General features: G+C 44.0%; 1 protein-coding gene across 2 annotated transcripts in view; it reads left to right on the top strand.

Annotated features, from left to right (window-relative positions):
- STAB1 (stabilin 1) overlaps positions 1 to 14,033 on the top strand; it is a 238,892-nt gene that overhangs the window by 96,737 nt on the left and 128,122 nt on the right. For both annotated transcript variants that reach the window (XM_033926301.1, XM_033926300.1), the window contains exons 35-39: positions 1,879 to 2,007; positions 5,370 to 5,420; positions 9,194 to 9,283; positions 11,377 to 11,569; positions 12,486 to 12,581. In XM_033926301.1, coding sequence (XP_033782192.1) covers positions 1,879 to 2,007; positions 5,370 to 5,420; positions 9,194 to 9,283; positions 11,377 to 11,569; positions 12,486 to 12,581 — 559 coding nt within the window. The remainder of the gene's footprint in view (positions 1 to 1,878; positions 2,008 to 5,369; positions 5,421 to 9,193; positions 9,284 to 11,376; positions 11,570 to 12,485; positions 12,582 to 14,033) is intronic.

The following is a 14,033-nucleotide window of genomic DNA, read 5'->3' as shown; positions in this document are numbered from 1 at the left end:
GTATTAAGATTTGAGGAGTTCCAAGAAAGAGGAATTAATGGAGGAAGGATACCATGGAGGATCTTGAAAGTTAGGCAGATGCATTTGAAATGGACTCTGGAAATTATCGGAAGCCAGTGAAGCTTGAAAAGGAGCGGTGAGACGCGATCGAATTTACTTTTTGCAAAGATAAGCTTGGCCGCGGCATTTTGAATCCGTTGGAGTCTGTGAAGGTTTTTCTTCGTTAGGCTTATGAAGATAGAATTGCAATAGTCCAGTCTGGAGAGGATGATGGATTGGACGAGAAAGGCAAAATGTTTTTGATGGAAACAGGATCTTACTTTCCTCAGCATGTGTAGGCTGAAATAGCATTTTTGTACCAGGGAGTTGAGGTGGTCATTGAAGGACAATGTAGAATCAATGATGACGCCCAGGACCTTGCTGGAGAATTCGAGCTGCAGAGTGGAGCCAGAGGACAGTGGGATTGAGGTGGGTAGCTGAACTAATTTTGAGCCAAGCCAAAGTAGTTTTGTCTTGGATTCATTCAATTTCATTTGGACGGTGTGGGCCCAAGATTGGAGGTTCGAGATACAAGAGGATATGTTCTCTGAGAGATTAGTGAGGTTTGAGTCGGTCTCGAGAAGGACAAGGATGTCATCAGCATAGGTGTAAATTGTTTCAAGGGGGGATAGATGGAGGAGTTTTAGAGAGGACATATAAATGTTGAAAAGGATAGGAGATAAAGGTGAACCTTGCGGGACTCCACAGATTGGTATCCAGGGGGAGGATGAGGTGCCATTCATGTTGACAATGTAGGATCGGGAACGTACCCCACTGTATTCTTGTACAATTCCACCAAAATTGCAAATTTCAATATTAATAATAGTGGCCGTTTCCAAAAACCGCGAACAACATTTGAAAAGTTATTTGCGGTTTTAATCACAAAACTGCTGGTTGTTACAAAAACCCCGCGAATAACATATAAAAAATTATTCGTGACTATGATCCGCCCGCATCCACCGCTAATACGGAGGGAGAAATGTAGTTGCGTTGCACAGAGCCAGTGGCATAGTAAAGGGGGGTTGTGAGGGGTGGTCCGCCCCAGGCGCCTCTTCGCCTCCCCACTCCTTCCCTTCCTTCGTACCTCTTCGATGTTCACAGTGCGAGCGGTAACCCGTGTCTAGGAAGTGACTTCAGAGGAAGAACTGACGCTGGCATGAGCAGCAGGTTGCTCACGCCTTAGACGTTAGAGGTAGGGGGAAGGGAAGGGGCGTGCGTGGCTGGTGGGGGTGGAGAAGAGGGCGGGGGAGGTGCCTCTCACCCTCGCTATGCTACTACACAGAACGCTGATTTAATTTGTATATGAGGAGGATTTTTAGGCCTATATGTCACCTATCTCTGTCGGGTGGATGTTGAGACCGGAGGCTTTGTCCTCCTCATTTTTCATTTTATCAGTTGCTCTGTTTCTCTAGTGCCCCAGTATTAGCGTTTGTGATACACGTTTGTACCTGTTCTGTTTCTGATGACAAGTAGAAGAGTGTTTGTTTGGTTATTACAGTATTTTTCTGCTTTCTATTGAGCTATAGTTCTGACAGCTTCAAACCCTAAATGAGATATCACTCTTAACACTGTAAATCAGGGGTGTCCAACCTTTTGGCTTCCCTGGGGCCGCACAAACGCGCACACGCTACAGCAAGACAGAGGAGGGAGCTGGCAAGACAGTAAACACCCGGGGGCAGCAAAGGAAAACACTGCATCGCTCTCGACTGGGGCCGCACAAAATACTTCATGGGGTCACATGCCGCCCTTGGGCCGCAGGTTGGACACCCCTGATATAAATCCACCATGGACAGCACTTGTGCTTTTCTTGCTTCATCAAGGTTTCTCTTCTCCTGGCAGACGTATGTTAATAGCATCTCTCTGGATGGCACTTTTTTGGAAACCAACAATGGAATGCTGATGGGGCTATCTCAGGTTCTCGAAATTCAGAAAAATCGCTGTGACCAGCAGAACACAATAGTTAAAAGGGTAAGTGCACAGTGGCTCATAGTCAAGACCACGGGAGACCCCGAAAGTTAATGCCGCTGGCACTGAATTTCCAGTCTATTTTTGGCCAACCGGGACGTAGCCAGCTATGCCAATGTTCAGTGGCTCACTGGCTAAGTCTCAGTAGCCTTTTAGGCGTTGTACTTAGTCGTCGAACTTAGCCAGCGAGCAGTTGAATGTTGGTGGTGACTGCCTATGTCATGCAACGTAGCCGGTCACAGGCCCATCCAAAGACTGGGATGTTCAATGTGAGATAGCCAGCTGTCCCATGCAGAATTTGGGTGAAAAGCCAGCTATGTCCTATTTAGACAGATACATAGGATATCAGGCCCGCAGAATTCGAAGGAGTGATCAGAACTACTTGCTCTCTTTATAGAAATGCAGATTAGAGAATGACATGGGGACAAATTTGTCCCGGTCCCCGCAGGAACTAGGTTTCCATGTCCTGTTCCCGTGAGTTTTGTCGCTGTCCCTGCTCCATTCCTGTAAGCTCCGCCTTAACTGCACAAGCCTCAAACTAGAGAGTTGCACGGGGACAGAAATCTCATCCATCCCCACCAGGATCCTCTCCGTCCCCACCCATCCCCGCAAGAAATTACATCCATCCCCGCCCGTCCCCATAAAAAGCAGCAATTACTTCTGACAGGATCATCAATTCCACAGTTTCTTTTGTGTTTGTGCTGCTGTTTTCCTTGTGGAATCTCTTTGGTGGAACCCTTTTTTTGTTTTCTGTTCAGGTAGTTAACTTATAAACCCCCTCTTTTACTAAGGCTGACGTGTCCATTATATTATATGGACGAACCCTGCTTCCAAAGCCTTCCATCCCCATGGGAGTCCCGTTGGCTAGAGGGGGGTCCCTGTGGGAGTCCCGTGGGCCAGAGAGAGGTCCATGTGGGAGTCCCGTGGGTTAGGGGGGATTCCCGCGATCCCCATTCCTGTGCAGATCTCTACCTCAAACACATGATTTTATGGATGGAGTTTGCAGGAATGGGATCGGGACAGGCAAAGACGGAACGGGGAAAAATTTGTCTCTGTGTCATTCTCTAATGCAGATCACTGCACTCATATTCATAATTTCACTTTCAGAAGGTTGGGGTTTGTTTTCTAAATGGGTGATTCCTCCTGGAGTTTGCATAATATTGTAATTGCAATGAATGGAAGATTATCAGAGCAACTCATCCACAGGAGTCGGAGGACAGCTGAGGGGAAATAAGAAGAGACCTGGTATGTTCCATTTTCTGACTTAAATAGTAACACAGTAAGTGATGGGCCTGCCAAGAAAAGTGGTTAAAGTTGTACCTTACAAGAAGATAAGGCAATAGAAAATATTTTTTCTTTTCTAAGGTTAAATTCAAGTAGGTATCATATACACAACCTTAGGTAAAAATATTATTCACCGTTTAGGACCTCAGCGGTGCAAGCTGTGAGAGCAGTTCATTCACAGGGATGTTTGCAGTAAAGTCTTCATCGGTCTTGTTTTATATATATATTTTTAAATTAGTTTTCAATTTATAGAAAAGATAGAAAGGTACTCATCTTTTAGAAAAGCATAGCAGGGGCTCTTCACCAACATAGGCTATGTTTCGCCCAGGGGGCTTTATCAAGGTATTTTCCCCTGACAAAAAAGAAAGAGAGTCACCATAAAATATCTCAATCATATCACTTTCACCTCGAATTTATAGCTAACCCATACAAACAAATCTTAAAACCTATATCAGTAGCCAAAAAACAATTTTATAGAGAGAATCAAAGAAGTTTTTTACATATACCTTTGTTATGCCAGTTCCATGTATACTCCCGATAGTGTTTGAAGCAGAAACATGGCGGCGGCGTTTTTTTATCCCGATGGGTCGACGTGATGATCTCATACTAACGTGCCCAATCAGAATCACAGGACAGTAGAGGGAAATTTAAACTAATGTCATCCACTCCACCTCAGAATTCAGACCATTAGGTTTAACCGTATTTAGAGAAAAAATCAGTTGTTGTTCTTTAAAGTTTAAATGCTCTACATGGTTCCCGCCCTCCCACCCTAACTCAATACATTCAACTATTCTCCATCTTAAATCTGTTATTTTATGCCTCATGACCTGCCAGTGTTGAACCAGCGGCGCTTCCAGACTTCCGGTGTTAATTTTAGATTTATGTTCAGTCAGTCTCACCATAATTTTTCTACTAGTTCTTCCGATGTAAACAAGGTCACAAGGACATATAATCGCATATATGACATGAGTACTGTTACATGAGGTATTTTTCTTTAATTTAAAAGTCCTTTTTGTACCTGGGTATGTCCATTCAGGACCAACAAGTTGTACCTGCCACTCTGTACAAGTCACACCTTTCTATGCCTTTGGATGGGGTTCTGTCTGCTACCCCTCCCCTGCGTCCTGTGTTTTGAGTGTTGTAACTGACACACCATAAAGGTTACCCCACCCCCTCCATGGATATATATATATATTTTATTTTTTTTAAGTATGAAAGCCATATAAGTTATGATTTTATTCCATCCTCTTTATCCCATGCTTTTTTTTTTTTTTTTTAATTCTGCCACTGATTTTGTCCTTACCACGATTCATGAAAGAACTTTCAAGGCATCCACCTCCCTTTCCATGAAAATGTATTCTCTGATGTTGCTTTAAAGCAGTGTCTCTCAAACTGTGTGCCACAAGAGATTCCAGAATTTTACTTTATTAAAAAAAATTTCCTTCATATCTATACATTAGAATAGATGACATGTACGTCACGTACGCATGAGTCTGTCAATGTTATGAGCATCTGTGTGACAAGCATCGTTCTTTGACACGACTGGTCCTTGAAAACTAATAAGTAATTTTTTTAAAATTTTTATGTAGCAGTTATCTTAACTTGAGCAACAAAGCAATCAAGGCTTTGTTACCATTTGGATCTTCTTATCTTTGTGAACTTGGATTTTTAGCTCTGACAGAAATTAAATTGAAAAAAAGAGAACTGCAGATGGTGGATGATGAAATGTGTATTTGTTTGTCAACTATTGAGCCACGTTTTGAGTTTAATTTGCACTCGAAAACAAGCACATCCATTGCATTGATTAGCAGTTCTATTAGTTTCACCATTGTTACAATTACTCATACATAACTTAAACAACGTAAGGAAGTTCTTCTTCACCCAGAGAGTCCAGATATACTAAGGAGGAAATTTTAGAACACGTCTGTGAGTTTTGATCATTACTAGTCTGAAGAACATTTAAACTGGTATCTTAAAAGTTGGATCAACCCACTGCAAGCCTCTACATGTGCTGGCTTGATCTGGCTAAAACCCATCTAATTGTGATTTGTGACAATTTTCACTTGGCTTTTCTAACCTAGGTCAAGTGCAAAGACTGTAGTAAAGGGATGAAGTGCCCACCTAGTCTCAAAGTAAGTATGACACTCCGACATGTACACTGGCATGCTATTGTCTTTGATTGTGAATGGCGGTACATTAAATGTTAAATAGATGCATCAGAACGAGGTGGAAAAGATTCCATTTGCTTCATTACATCCAATATCATATTCTAAAGGGCACTAGCCTCGGGTCAGTTGGACTTCACTTTGGAATGGGGTACCAATGGGGCAGTCCCACCAACAATTTTGACTCATGGCTTGGGTTAGATAAAGGAGGATTCATGAGGGTGTCCAGGGATTCGTAGGCTAAACTCAGAAGAGCTTTTGTTTTAGTTTGGAAAAGGGCAAAGAAAGAAATGGACAAAAAATCCTAAAACAAGGTAAAAATAAGTATATATAAACAATCCGTTGCACACCCCTTGAAACAATAAAGGGAAGAGAAGTCATCGAGCAAATGATCCTTAATGTAGAGTCAAAAAAATCAATAAAATAAGACAATCTATAGAGTTTATATTTTTTACTATTGGGCAGGTCAAAGCAGTGAACAAATTAAATTTTCAAAACAAACAAGAATGATAAAAAGCCAATAAGAAGATAGGAAAGATAACCATCCAAACAATTTCATTCATAAACAAATAGCAGAAAGAGAAACAGAAGCTGAGCAAAGGATGGCAAGAGGAGCATCCAGATCTTCTATTAAATAACGCCACACCAATAACGAGGCATAACAAGAAAGAAAAAAGCAACCCCCAACTCCGTCCCCGTTTCTAAATACAAACAATTTAACGAGAGCTATGTCTTCTACAAAACTAAATGGTAGTACGGATACGGAACACATTCTCCTATTTAATCCAATCGATAGGAATCTTGACATAAATGATCATTTATCCTTTCTTAGAAATTGTCTGTACTGGTTCATTTGAAAATCAAGTCAAAGCAATTTACAGACTAAAATCTAGAAAAGAAGAGGAACTCTGTAATTTAATAGGAAAGCAAAAGTCGGCCATGAATAACCACACTCGAACGTCAAGGGCAATTCTATAAACAGGTGGCAAGATTATAGGCCACTTACCATACCATAGATGCCAATAGTTGGCAGTTAAGGACGTAACAGTACTAGACGCTATTCCATAAGGTAGCGCCTATGCACTATAAACACAAAACTGCAAGGGGTGGAGTATGGTTGCGCTATGGTCATATCACCAATTTACACATCTAACTTATAGAATGCTATCAGTTATCTGCCAAGGCTATTATATGGAGGCATCCATATAGGTCGGGAAAGACAATGGACTTTCCACAATGAACAGAGCCAATAGGATGATGTCAAAATGTTTATGCAGCTCTTTATGTGCATCAGAGTCTCGTACATCCTTTTTATATGGTACCATAGTAGATGACAGCAGATAAAGATCCGAATGGTCCATCTGCCCAACCTGATTCAATTTAAATTTTTTAATTTTTTTCTTCTTAGCTATTTCTGGCCAAGAATCCAAAGTTCTACCCGGTACTGTGCTTGAGTTCCAACTGCCGAAGTCTCTGTTAAAACCTACTCCATCCCATCTAAACCCTCCCAGCCATTGAAGCCCTCCCCAGCCCATCCTCTACCAAACGGCCATATACAGACACAGACCTTGCAAGTCTGCCCAGTACTAGCCTTAGTTCAATTTTTAATATTATTTTCTGATTCTAGATCCTCTGTATTCATCCCACGCTTCTTTGAAGTCAGTCACCGTTTTCCTCTCCACCACCTCTCTCAGGAGCGCATTCCAGGCATCCACCACCCTCTCCGTAAAGTAGAATTTCCTAACATTGCTCTTGAATCTACCACCCCTCAACCTCAAATTATGTCCTCTGGTTTTACCATTTTCCTTTCTCTGGAAAAGATTTTGTTCTAGGTTAATATCCTTTAAGTATTTGAATGTCTGAATCATATTTCCCCTGTCCCTCCTATCCTCTAGGGTATACATATTTGAGACCCCTGATGCAAGCGCATCTTTTTGCCGAAACACAGTTGTGCGATTGGACATCATAAACATTTTGGCATCATCCTACTGGCTCTGTTCAATGTGGAAAGTCCATTGTCCCGTTCCACTCTTTTCCCGACCATTGTTGCTTTCGTAGGTTTGTCCTCTGCTGGACTCCTTGTGGCATTTGGCATCCATATAGGCACACCAATGACAACTTATATTTAGCATTCTATAACAGAATCCTGGCACCTAGATGCCATTATAGAATTGGCATTCAGCAGCATCATGGTGCCTAAATTGTGGTCAAGTTATAAAATTGCCTCCAGAGAGTTGATAAGAATCATCTCAAGAACATAATAGTCTGGTCAGATGGAACTAGACATAAACTGCCCGATATTCGATGCTATGTTGTCAGACGAGTTGGCTCCTGGATGACCAAATAGTACATAGCTGGCTGTCTGCCGATATTCAGCAGGAGATGGCCAGCTATCTCCCGCTGAATATCCCATTTAGCGGATTGGCCAGTGACTTGCTATGTTTTGCAACATAGCCAGTCTCTGCCAATATTCATTGGCTTGCCAGCTAAGTTCAGTGGGCAGATAGACCCAACTAAAATCGGGTCTAGTTTTGGCCTCTAGAACTTAGCTGGCCAGCAGATGAATATTGCCTCAGCCAGTTATGTCATGGCCATCCCCCAAAAAATGGAAATTTAATGTTGTTCACCAGATTCAGTTAGTGGCGTAGTAAGGAGGAACAGGGAGTGAAGCAGCCTAGGTGCTGTCTTGGTGAAGGTACTGGCACCTCTCCCCCACCCCACACCCACACCCTCCCTTCCCCCGCCCTTGCCTCTTTAAATCTTCATCTGTGTGAGCAACCTCTCTGGCCTGCTGCTCGCACAGGTCTGACTTCCTTCTGAAATCACTTCTGGGTCACAGGACCAGGAAGTGACTTCAGAGGGAAAGCCAACACCGACACAAGCAGCAGACTAGAGAATCTGCTCGTGCTGGGGAAGACTTAAAGAGGTACAGGGGGAAGGGAGAGCGCGAGTATGGCATGGGGCGGGGAAGGAGTGGGAGGGCACGGAAGGAGCATGGGGAGCAGTGAGGGGGTACCACTGCCCTGGGGCACCTCCTACCCTCGCTACGCCACCGGATACAGTGCTGACTTGAATTTCCAGTTTTACTGCCGACCGCGGGAGATAGCTGCCCATCTCCTGCGGTCTGAGTATCAACCCCAAAATTCGACAGATTGGATGTATTCTATAAGAATGCACCTAACTTTTAGGAATGCCCATAACCCATTCATTCTCCTCCACTGGCCACAGCTGCTTTGAGATCCGTGCACTACATAACATATTATACTTATAGACCGCGTTACCAAAAAGTTCTACGCGGTTTACAAAAGACTATAAACATTAAAATAATCGTCTATTTGAATGAGTCAGCTGGTCAGGTATTTGGAGAAAAGATAGGTTTTTAGCTGTTTTCTAAAATGTCTGTAAGAAACAGCTGTGAGCAACAATGATCGAAATTCTTTTTCACGAGAAGCTGCCTGAGATGCTACAGAGTGATTTAGGAATTTCTTGCTTTTACAACCTTTTACAGAAGGAAATTGAACAGAGCATGAGGTTTTCTACTGCATTTGTGCGTAGCTATGGAAAAACTATTAGCCAGATAAGTAGAGGCTGCACCATATAAAACCTTGTAACGAAAACCGTCCAACTTGAACAATTTATGTGCAGATTTGCACCTGCAACTTTGGTTGCAGTATATCGAATCCAGGGGTGAGTGTTTATTTATCCACATACTGCTAAATTAATTCTATCTTTTTGTGCAGGAAGTTTCCAAGAGAACACCTGACTGTAAATACCTGAAGAGGGGCGAACTATTTAAAGGTTGCACCTTCACCTGTGTCGCTTCATCTATAGTAAGCAAAAATATCTCTCTGTTTGTTACAAGTCAATTAGCATGCACCCAGCAGGACTGTGGTCTGTGGTGGGGGGGAGGGGCTTCATGGTGACCCTCTAAAGATACGTGGACAGGTGAAAGAGCAGCAGCAGCAGCAGCCTAGAGTTTAAACTAATTTCCGCCCATAAATTATCAGCTTTTTGCAATTGATTTACCGTATTTGCCGGCGTATAAGACGACCCCCCAACTTTTACAGTTAAAATATAGAGTTTGTTATATACTCGCCGTATAAGACTACCCCTTCTTCCCCTCCCAGCAGCATCTCTCTTTCTACCTCTCTCCAGGTGCAGTAGCAGCTCTCCCTTTATCCATCAGCTTCCCAGCCTCCAACAGTGGCTTCCTCTCCTTCCAGCAGCTCTCAGTACTTGCCTGCAGCAGTGATTTCCTTAGGCAGCCTTGGGTCCGTTGCCGCCTCTGAGGAAAGGGGAAGTTGCCAAAGTGAATCACTGCCCTGGTAAGTACAGAGCTGCTAGGAGAGGAGACAGCCACTGTTGAAGGCTCCCCATGATCTTACTCCTGCTGTGCCCTGCACATTCGCGACCCCCCCCCCCCCCAAGCCGGCAAAAACAGCTTTGCACCGCAGGCCCAGCCGCCCAAGACGAGTCGGAGGCCCCTACCCGCCGCATCCTGCACGTGGGCAGACTCAGCACAAACGCTGCTGATGGCCCCAATCGACACGCTGACCTCCCCGCGCACGCTGACCATCTTCTCTCTGCCTGCACTTTCCCCGCGGCCCTCTTCGGCGACTCAGCAGGGGCAGCGATCAAGACAGGCTGCAAACGTCGGGACCTTCCCTCTCTGAGTCCCGCCTATTTTGTTTCAACTTCCTGTTTCCGCATAGGCGAGACTCACAGAGGGAATGACCGCCTGTCTTGATCGCCCGAGGCTGGGAGGAACAGAAGATTTCTGCAAACACCATCGGGGCAGAAAATTTAACGGGTCCATCTCGCCGGTCCTGTGCGGACCGGCAGGAATTTTCTGCGGACCGGCACCGGCGGTTGAAGAACTGTGATGTAAACAGTACCCGGCGTATAAGACGACCCCCGACTTTGGGGAGGATTTTAAGGTACTGAAAAGTCGTCTTATACGCCGGCAAATACGGTACATTGTTTCTCACCCTGATTTCAAATGCATACGAGTAGCTGCCGACTCATGATGCATTCCAGGAGATCATTAGGCATGCAGAGGAACTGCACTCAGTGGCATAGTAAGGGGGAGGAGGAAGGGGGTGGTCCGCCCCCAAGCAGCATCTAGGTGAGGGCGCAGGCAAGCGTCATCTTCTCCTTCCCCCACTGCCACATGTGCATGCTGCCTCCCTTCCCCTGTACCTCTGTAACGTTCCTGTCGCACCAGCGTTGGCTCTTCCTCTGACGTCACTTCCTGTACCACACCTAGGAAGTGATGTCGGAGGAAGACCCAACGCTGGCGTGACAGGAACGTTACAGGGGAAGGGAAGCGGTGCACGGCAGGAGGGGGTGGGAAAGGGGCGGAAAGGAGGATGGAGGAGGGGCACCTCTCACTCTCGCTACATCACTGACTGATCTCAGATTGTATATATGGGACAAGGACAGGAGCAGCATCACGCATGTCTGTAGGCCTGTGGTTAAAGCACCTGAGGCTGTGGGTTCAAACTCCACGCTGTTCCTTATGATCCCGGGCAAGTCACTCAATCCCACCATTGCCCCAGGTACAGATGGGGGAAAATGCTTGAGTACCTGAATAAATTCATGTAAATGGTTCTGAGCTCCTCTGGGAGAATGGTATAGAATACTGAATAAATGCAAAAAGAAAGAGAGTGATCCAGAGCAGATGCTGCAAATGTGTGTCTGCCTTTCTGGGAGGAGGGGAGATGAGAGAAGGGGAACACTTGTCAATTTCAGAAATATTGTAGCCAATTATTTGTTAACAGGACTCCCTTCCTGGGATTGTTTTATTCCTAATGAATTGGTGCTTTTTGTGTGTTTATAAACTGTACAGAGCTGGCTTCGATGGTATATTAGAATTCTGTTTAAATCAAATTGTTTGTTGTCCTTTGCCCCTCTGTCTTGGTAGGTGCCTGGTTGTTGCCCAGGTTATTTTGGAGAGCATTGCTTGATGTGTCCGGGGAAGGATGGGAATTGTTCTGGTAATGGCATTTGTCAGGATGGCGTATCCGGAAACGGGCAGTGCACCTGTAAAGAAGGCTTCCATGGCACAGCTTGTGAAACCTGTGAAGCTGGTCGATATGGAGCCAGCTGTCAATCAGGTAAAAGTGCTGCTGTGATAGGGGATTAACAGACCCGCAAATAACTTTTTCATATGTTATTCGCTGTATTCTATTAAAAACCATCGTGAATATGGTGAAACCGTTAATAACATGGTGGGAGACCTGGTCTGTTCCTGAAGGAGAGGCAAGACACGGTGAAGAAAGTGCTGGGAATCAGCGATTTCTCTATGCAAGCTGATGCAATTTGGGGGGAGGAGCCAGCAAGCTAGAAACCGTGAATAATCGAAAACCGCGAATACGGAGGGAGAAGTGTATACAGTTTCTGAGAAAGATAACTCTGCTGTGTGTTATATGGCTTGACCTTATTTTTTTTACTGCCTCGCTTTTAATTTGTGAAGAATGACTGTTGTTGAAACTTTTCTCTCAAGAACATCGTTTCAGAAGTTGAAGTCTGGATGGAAGCCATTTTTGTTTCATGCTGCGTTTGGCCCTTAATCCCTTATGCATATTTTTTTTTTCTAACTTCCTGCTTCGTGGCCTGCAAGAGAGAGCGCCAGGACGGAAATGCTGCTAGGCTGATTACTCAGTTATTGCTGGTTTTTTTACTTTCTCTCTCCTTTTCAAAACAAGAAGATTGTCATTTCCTTGTATTTATATTATTTAAAAATATATAAGCTGCTCAGAAATCTTTCTTTTCGACAGTATATCAAATGGAATTGAATTTATTTAAAAACTTTATATACCGCCTGGAGTCGCAGTGGTTTCATACACAAAGCAAGTTAAAAAAAAAAAACATTCTTCAAAACAATTTGAAACTTGTGGGCTGTAGACTTGGCAAATCAGGGGTGACGAGGAAGAGCCAGACCTAGTTAGAGCCTCAGTAATGGCTGTCTGATGGCTTTTGCAGTAAGCTAGTAGCTTTCATTTCTCCTAATAATTTGCGGTTGTTTTCCAGCATGTTCATGTAGCAACGGGAAATGCAATGATGGCCTTCTTGGTGATGGAAAGTGTATTTGCTACAAAGGCTGGAAGGGACGTAATTGTGAAGTAGGTGAGTGCTTGGAAAAGCCATGGAATGTAAGATGGAGAGAACAGCACTGAATTTAAATGTTTGGTGAAATTCTGTGATGCTGGTTCATATACCTTTGGCAGTGACAGAAAAATCACTTCTTTGTCTTTGGCATCTGCTCAGCACCTGCCCCCTTTCTGGTTACCTATTTCAAGGTTTTCATATAGTCCTGGTATCAGAAATGTGCTGCCATGCCCTCTCTCCCAAGGAAGATGTATAAAAACGTACAATATATTAAAAGGGAAAGCTTCATAATCATTTTTAAAAGCCATTGATTTTCTGTCAGACTTTTGAAACTGGTTCCAGGTAGACCATGATAAGTAAAAATGGCTGCCTAATTTATGTGGTTCCCCATCAAGGAGAAATATGCAGCTACTTTCCCGTGTCAAATTATTCCATGAGAAATGTATGTATCTAAAGGGCTGTGTAAAGTAGCTTGACTTGTGCTTTGGCAGTGATACAACATAAAAAAGTCAACAGCTCATTACTATGCATCAGGTGCAAATGGCAAGTCACACTGTGGGCATAAAATAACTCCCGATAAAAGCTATGTTAGCATGCCAGCAACATTGATCCTCAAGGCTAACAGCTGATGCTCCCGGGCCAGAGCCTGTATTCCCCCCCCCCCAAAAAAAAAAAGGATCCTCCCAGCATCCTATCACAATTTCCCTGTTTTTAGTAACGTGAGACTAGCACTAGGGGCAACATTTTGAAGATGGCACCAACAGAACAGGAGTAAATGGGGATTGCTGCTGCCCAAAGACCACTGGACCACCAGAGAAATTATGGTAGGCCCTCTAAGAGGATGGGGGGGCTTGATAGGAAGGATGAAAGAAAGTGACTGGGGGAACTGGGAGTTGAGAGGAGCGGCACAAGCCCTGCAGATTCCAGCCCAGGATTATCGGGCCTTGTCATTGAGGCTCAATGCTCCCAGGCATCTGGAATAATGTTGCTTGCCAACTAGCTCCCAAGCAGCATTATTCATTCACCACCGTGGTAAATCAAAGTGCGGTAAATGTTCACTTTTCTCACCCAGTAATAACTTCCCCCTTTGATCTTTAAAAGAGATGGGCCAGAGTATTTGAAGAATAGGACCTCCCTCAATACAACTCCAGTGGCCTCTGGGAGAGTGTGTGGCACAGGTTAGAGCTACAGCTTCGGCCTCCTGAAGTCGTGGGTTCAAATCCCATGCTGCTCCTTGTGACCCTGGGCAAGTCACTTAATCCCCCATTGCTCCAGGTACATTAGATAAGAGTGTGAGGCCGCCAAACAGGACAGACAGGACAAAATGCTTGAGTACCTGAATGTGAACCACTTAGGCTATAAGTAGTATCTAAATACTTAAATAAAAATAATAAAAAATATTTGTTATATAGCTCCTTAGATGGATTTCTTCAAAAAGATGGTAAATAAATCCTAATACATAAATACACG

This window comes from Geotrypetes seraphini, chromosome 17 (genome assembly GCF_902459505.1).
Source record: "Geotrypetes seraphini chromosome 17, aGeoSer1.1, whole genome shotgun sequence".
Lineage (NCBI taxonomy): Eukaryota > Metazoa > Chordata > Amphibia > Gymnophiona > Dermophiidae > Geotrypetes > Geotrypetes seraphini.
Note: the sequence above shows the minus strand (reverse complement) of the source record. Positions and strands in the feature narration are given on the sequence as shown.